The following is a 7,579-nucleotide window of genomic DNA, read 5'->3' on the forward strand; positions in this document are numbered from 1 at the left end:
TATATTACTATATCCATACTAAAATTGACCTAATTTATAAAATTACAAGCTACGTTTATGGTTCTCAAATTAGTCGGAGATACGAGTGGAAGGGCTAACGTCAGCCCACCTGTCCGATTAGTATCACCTACTTTGAGTGGGTCACGGACAAGCACGCCGTTCCACAAATTGAAATCTTTTTCGTTATGCCATGTCAAAGATTCCAGCCGACGTGAGATGCCGCTGGAAATCTGGATTAGAAGCTGACTCATAGCACTTTACGATACCAAAGCGTAAGGGCAACGTTGCGTGTTTTTTAAATCAATCAAAATGATAGCCAGCACTCAACGGTATCAAGATTCCATTATCGTATCATAAATAGACAAGATGGCGTTTAATTGATTACAAAGCAATATCTATAACGGATGTTAGAGCTTCCTATATATTATTATCACTAACCCATCTACTGAAAACATGTTTCCTCTCAGTATAAGAAGGATTTAGGCCATAGTCCACCACGCTGGCCGAGTGCGGGTCGGCAGACTTCATACACCTTTGAGAACATTATGGAAAACGTTCAGGCATGCAAGTTTCCTCACGAAATTTTACTTTACCGTTAAAGCATGTGATATTTAATTACTTACTTATAAGTTCATAATCAGATGATCATGATAAAAGTTAAAGTTATGAGCTGTTAAAGTTGAAATAGAGAATATGCGGCACGGACGGCAGCGCGGCGCGAACGAAACTACACAAGGATGTCACATTGAATGGGTATACGATTTGTAATACAAGAAACGGAGTATTTATATTTCGATGGGCAAGCCCAACTAAAGCGCGTGACGCTGACGACTGATCACGATTTGTAGTCTGGACGCCTCCATACGGCTGTTACATAACATCTTCCAGAAGCTACGTTGAATAATAGGTATGATTGAGTTGCCATCGCACGGCGCTGCTGTCGCCAGTTCTGTCAATAACAACCCAGCAGTTAATTGATTACAAAACAATATCTATAGCGGATGTAAGCGCTTCCTAAAAATGTTAATCTAAATTAAAAGCAGGAACTTTTAGTGAACGGGCCACGGCCCTAGAGACTCCATTACAGGCAATAAAATGCCTATTATTATCGAGGGCCGAAAAGTCGATGCACGCGATGCAATTACTTGATTGGCGGTGTTCTGGCCGGCTCTGGGTGAGCAGTGATTGATGTCGAACATAATTAGAAAACACTTCAGCATGTGTCTTCATTGGTGCAATCTTAATTGTGGGCAGCACTTACCTCGCTGACTCAAACAACACGCGCCAGCCACGCCGCAATCATCTCTGAGTTGATTGGTATAGATAGCATGTAAAGCAAACAAATAAATCTTTTGCAATATTGTTATTTATTGCAACAAAGGCAACAATACAAGACTACGACAATAGGGTGGTGTCTAGTTACATCAGCCTTTATCAGTCAATGCGCTTGCTAAGCCCACACCCGAGGGCCGAGTCTAAAACTGGGTGACGGACACCAACTCCAAGGCATGGAGCGAAGGTTAAGAGCAAAGTGTAAGCATAATTTCACAATTCTCTGTGCCTTGAAGAACACGTCGAGGAATAGTGTGATTCCGGCGTCTATCACTATAATTAGAGTGATAACTAAACAATGGCAATGAAAGACAGAATACTTAGTTTAAGTTAATTTTATTATTATTCTTAAGTTCACAACAATTGGTTGGAAGTAACAATTGGTTCTTTTTATTAAAAAAGAACCAATTGTTATAACATTTTCTATATTAGGTATATATAAATTAAAACACAACATATTTTTCTGTCTAAAAAACTATAAAATAATTATTTATTTTATTATCAAATTATATTTTAGTAATAAGTTTCCTGTTCCAACCATTTCGAATAAGCTCGTCTAATCAAATATCTTCTTAATTCATCACCAAGAATCATAAGAACAAAAAATGGTAGTGATAACAAAAAGTCGTACCAGGCTATCGGTTCGGTACCGAACACCTCTTGACATATAGGAAGATAAGTGACAAACAACGCAGCTATAAGGTCAATAACAAGACTTGCATTCAAAACATGATTTTTCATTCCTTTTTGGAGCAAAGAAACTCGGCGTGTTTTACAAATAATCGCATCAGAAACCTGCGTCCAGCACACAGAAACAAAGTAAGCAGTTTGCGCCTTTCTTTCTAGTTTCTGACGATCTGCATGAAACCAAGAACGACCTACAGTATCCTTTACAATTGCCGCGGTGGATTCCCATTCCTTGCGGACATAAAATAAACTGGAAGGGAAAAACCCACTTTGTGCAAATACTACGAAGTAGCAAAACATTCCACCACAAAACTGAATTAATCCAATTTGGAAATAGGCCATAAATATTAGTACTCTATTGACAAGGTGTTCTGTAGGTTTACGAGGCGGAAGACTCATTATGTCAGATTCTGAAGTTTCATAGGCAAGGCTCACTGCAGGAAACAAATCTGTCCCAACGTTAATGACTAATATGAGAATAAGAGTCATAGGCAAAGGTATTTCGAAACAGGCATAGAGAACAAACGGTAACATTTGAGGTGTATTAGACGTGAGAGTATACGCTATTGTTTTTTTTAAATTATCAAAAATACGCCGACCTTCCTGTATTCCCAGGACTATGGAAGCAAAATTATCGTCTAGGAGGATCATATCGGCAGCCTGTTTTGAAACTTCAGTACCGGTAATTCCCATTGCAATTCCAATGTCGGCTTTCTTCAAAGCGGGAGAATCATTAACACCATCTCCCGTCACGGCAACAACGTGGCCTAAGGATTGATAACATTCCACAATGTATAACTTTTGTTGAGGGCTGGTTCTAGCAAATGTAATTTCATCATATCTTTTTTGACATGCCTTCAATTCGTGTGTGCTCATTTTCCGTAATTCATCACCGGTAATGACAGCTGAACGGAATTGCTGTTTTATATGAGGTGGTACGTCGGAAAGTTCTATGTGGTGTTCAAAAGCATAGTCATATGCAGTAGGGTGTGTTATAGTACCACAGGCCCTTGATATTGCTAATGCTGTTACTGGATGATCACCAGTTATCATTATTACTAGAATGCCTGCTTCACGGCAGAGAGCAATAGACTTATCAATATCTTGTCTAGGTGGATCAATCATAGATATAGCACCCACAAATCTCAGATTTTCAAGTGTAAAATTACGTTCTTGTGTGTTGAACTTAAAACCAATTGGATATTCAGTCAAAGGCAACTGATAGTCACAATACCCAATCACACGTTCACCCATATTAGCCAACTTAATAAAATTTGCTTTAAGTTCCTTTTTTGCTTGTGGTGTCAATGGCTGGTCCTCTTCATCGGTAAGCACTTTCGTACAAAATTCTATCACAATTTCTGGTGCACCCTTCATTATTAAATAGTAGCTGTGTGAAGCGTGCATTTTATGTATTGTAACTTGGTATTTATAAACTGAACTAAAAGGTATTTCAGCTTCTTTTGGATTATCCTCTCTAGTTTTTGTAGCAGATCGATTAATTTCCATGTATCTTAAAATCGCAGATTCTGATGCATCGCCAACAATTTTTCGTTTCTCAATAGGTAAATGTAGTGTGTCAAAAGCAAATGTAGCTTTCAGATTGAGGGATGCAGCTAGGCTCAATGTTGCATACGCATGATCAGACACATGTGCATGATCTGTTTTGTCGTAAATAGTATAGTTACAAAATAAATGTGAAACGTTCATTTGATTCTCTGTAAGCGTACCAGTTTTATCCGAACATATGCAAGAGGTAGAACCTAACGTTTCTACAGCTTGTAGGGTTTTTGCAAGGCAATTCTTTTTTTTTAATTGATTAGCTGATAGCGTCATACACACTGTTAACGTTACAATCAGACCTTCGGGGACATTAGCCAATACAATACCGAGCATATATTGTAATGCTGTTAGCCAATTTTTTTGTGTCACATACACCATTATAAAGAAAAGTATACCAAAAGAAAAAGCCACTCCGCAAATAATCTTAATGAAATGAGTTATTTCTTTGGCTATCGGTGTTTCTTCCTTCTCTAAGCCAGTTACTAAGCCAGCTATTTTTCCCATTTCTGTTAGCTCACCTGTAGCTATTACGATTCCTTTTGCGCTACCTTCGGTTATAGGACACCCAAAGAATACCATATTTTTGGATTCTAATGGGTTAGCGTTGGTACACTCTGGCCTATGTGAAATAGGTTCCGATTCCCCAGTTAAAGATGCCATGTCTGTTTTGAAATTGGAGCAAGTTAAAATTCTTACATCCGCAGGAACAATTTCTCCAGCTTGCATCTCCACAATATCTCCCAATACTATGTGACTATTTGGTACAGATTTTTTTACACCATCTCTTATAACAGTAGCATTTGGTGGTACCAGTTTCTCGAATCCACTCATCACATTCATGTTTTTCGCTTCTTGATAAAACCCAAAAAGTCCAGTACCAATAATAGTAGCTACAATGACACAACCTAAGTATAAGTATTCTTTTTCAGAATGTCCACCTTCATCAGCACTAGTATCATTTTTAGCCAGGATATATCCAACAAAATTTAAAAAAGCTCCACACCAAAGAACACCCTGAAACCAGCCAAATAAGTTATGACGAAAAATTTTCCAATAAGTATTTCCCTTAAGTTTCTTCAGTTTATTTTCGCCATGGGTTGCCAATAACTCATTGGCAAATTCTTCAGTAAGGCCCGTGTTTAGGTTAGTCCTGAATACAGCTTCTAACTGAGCTGGTGTAAGAAAATGATCACCTGTATGGCATTCTTCCTTAAACAGTGTAAGTTGGGAGCTTTCTGGATGAACGCGTTGGCTGCTTAAATGTCGCACACCAATAGAAATACTGGAACGACGACGAGAAGTGTGAGGCATTGTTATTTTTAAAAACTTCAAGTTCACGTAATGAAACACATAAAATTAACAATTCAATTTCTATGAATAACCAAAGTTCCTCGAACTCATCTATCACAGTTGAAGTTTAAGCTGTCATTGGTATCAAATTGATTTAATCATCTACAAATTTTGAGCTTCGAATTCAAAGAAGTTGTCTAGACTCTAGACATTAAACTTGCACTTTCCGCAGTTTCTATGTCGCACGATAGTTTTGACCGGCACAACTCGCAAAAAGTTTACAGTTTATCGTGAGGTATAACATCTTCCTTCTATTCTATATTATAATACTAGCTGCCCCGGCGAACTTCGTACCGCCTAACAGTCTATTTTTTCAGGAATTTTTTAAATTTTTCCGTCCGTAAGAACCATCCTCGTACTTCAAGGTATATTATTAAAAAAAAATTAGCGAAATCGGTTCAGCTGTACTCGAGATTTGCGATCAGCATATATTTGTACGTCATAATAGCTATATTTTTGAAAGAACAACCCCTAAGAGGTTAAAATAGGGGTTTGAAATTTGTGCAGTCCACGCAGACGAACTCACGGAAATAAGCTAAATAGGTATTACATACCTACGCTCCTGCTGCATTTTCTGGTGGCCTATAACGCGATGTTCTTTTTAATTTATTAACATGGTGGCCATTTAGGAGCGGCAATAGAAAACACACTTTGTGACAACTGACAACTCTCTGATAGACAGACAGATATATAGACAGACGGACCGGCTGCAGAGGCTTAGTAATATGATCCCGTTGGCACCCTTCGGGTACGGAACGCTATAAATGATTTGATTGCATTTATATGAAAAATTAAATCTCGAACTGTACATGGGTACTTTTAATACTTCGTGTGTTGCTTTGCAAATGATACAAACCATCACGCGGAGAATGAGCGCCCGATAGGGGCCGACACCTCGCAGATTTATAGCCGTAGTGCCGATACGCCGGCTATTTCAGAACAATATTGATATTTTCGACTCACTGCACCTATCAACTTCCAACGCGTTAAAGTACTAAAAAGTGATTTTTTTAGGGTTCCGGAAAAAAGGAACCCTTATAGGATCATTTCGTTGTCTGTCTGCCCGTCTGCCCATCTGTCGTGTCTGTCAAGAAAACCTATAGGGTACTCCGAACCAGTGGTAAATTAAAACTACCTGACTATTCTTAAGCACTTTTAAAAAGTTTACATGAATAAAAAAACATTCTATTCTATTCTATTCTATTCTTCCCGTTGACTCAGAATCATGAAATTTGGCAGGAAGGTTGGTCTTATAGCATAAGTAAAGGAAAAATCCGAAAACCGCGACTTTGTGGTTACTTCACAAATAAAAAAATTAAAATGTGTTCATGAACAAATAATTAGTATTTTCAATTTTCAAAATTATACCAAATGGGGTATCGTATGAAAGTTTTACCTATTTATTCTACTTAAAACAGATTTTTATTAATTTTATGCATAATAGTTTTTAATTTATCGTGCAAAATGTCGTCGAACCCTCGGTGCGCGAGTCTGACTCGCACTTGATCGGTTTTTTTAAGTCAGATACAAGTTGGCCCTTGACTGCAATCCCACCTGGTGGTAAGTGATGAAGCAGTCTAAGATGGAAGCGAGCTAACCTGGAAGGGGTATGGCAGTTTTTATTAAACCCTGGCTACAGGGACGCTAAATCGATTGGCGGCATGGCTTTGCCGGTAAGGTGGTAACTAACTACGGCCGAAGTCTTGCACTAGACCAGACCAGAGATTTAGAAATTATAAAATTCCAAAACCCTGCCGGGAATCGAACCCGAGACCTCCCTTTTATAAGACCACAGTGCTTACCACTGCGCCAGGGAGGTGGACAAAATAACCAACACGAAAAAACAATCAATCTTTTAAATGGGTTCCAAAATTTAAACGCTTCTTTAGTGCTTAGTGCAGTCTTAGACCTGGTAAATGCAGTTGCATTTCCAGAGATTTTCCTAACGTTGTCGCATAAGATTCGTATGGCGGTTTAGCGTCCGTCTTGAGCCGCCGGCCCGCAAGTAATCAACCTATTAATAAGGGGATCAAGTATAATGCGACCAATTAAAACGGCGACTCCCATCTTAAGACGCCCGCAGTTTTTGGGTTCGTTCCAATAGGATTAAGATCACTCTGGCGACACTATAATAGGTAGGTATTAAGTCTAAGTGAATCCTGAAAGTGAAAGAGCTCATTTCAGAAGATTAAAATAATATTAATCCTCTCAAACGAGTTTCTTTATTTATTTTACTTAAAGGTTGTAGCAATATCAATAAAAATTCAACACTAAAAATATGATAGTTTAACTAACAACTATTGTGTAATTTTTGTTGCATGATTATTACTAAGTAGGTAAGATAAAAAGCGCCTGAAATGACCTGAAATTGTATTTATCTATCTTGTATATTTTTCTTCTTGGATTCCAAATGCACGTCTCCGCTATCGAGTGGCGACATGTGGCATGGATACAATAATAATATTATTGTATCCACCATAGACTTTCTTTAAAAGTGGGCAGGGAAGCACTTATCTCTACGACTTACGAGAGATCTCTACCTTGGCAGTGCGAGAGGTTGTACTGCAGTAGAATAGGTACAAGAAGAAGATAGATAATTATTCATGCAAATAACTTAAAGAATATAATAGATACTATGTAATGTAGT

The 7,579-nt window shown here is 38.1% G+C and overlaps 1 protein-coding gene across 1 annotated transcript; it reads right to left on the reverse strand.

Annotated features, from left to right (window-relative positions):
• Positions 1–1,023: 1,023 nt before the first annotated feature.
• Positions 1,024–4,914, reverse strand: LOC117983777 (sodium/potassium-transporting ATPase subunit alpha-like). Its single transcript, XM_034970399.2, has 2 exons — positions 2,119–4,914; positions 1,024–1,170 (listed from the first exon to the last, which is right to left on the reverse strand). Exons 1-2 carry the CDS (start codon positions 4,891–4,893, stop codon positions 1,024–1,026), a joined length of 2,922 nt encoding a protein of 973 aa, XP_034826290.1. The 5' UTR covers positions 4,894–4,914.
• Positions 4,915–7,579: the final 2,665 nt, after the last annotated feature.

Source organism: Maniola hyperantus, chromosome 1 (assembly GCF_902806685.2).
Source record: "Maniola hyperantus chromosome 1, iAphHyp1.2, whole genome shotgun sequence".
NCBI classification, from domain to species: Eukaryota; Metazoa; Arthropoda; class Insecta; order Lepidoptera; family Nymphalidae; genus Maniola; species Maniola hyperantus.

Coding starts and splice junctions, on each gene's coding strand:
- LOC117983777 (XM_034970399.2), bottom strand. CDS start 4,893: ATGCCTCACACTTCTCGTCGTCGTTCCAGTATTTCTATTGGTGTGCGA. Junction 1,171..2,118: donor GCTGGACGCAGGTTTCTGAT/GCGATTATTTGT, acceptor CTGCTCACCCAG/AGCCGGCCAGAACACCGCCA.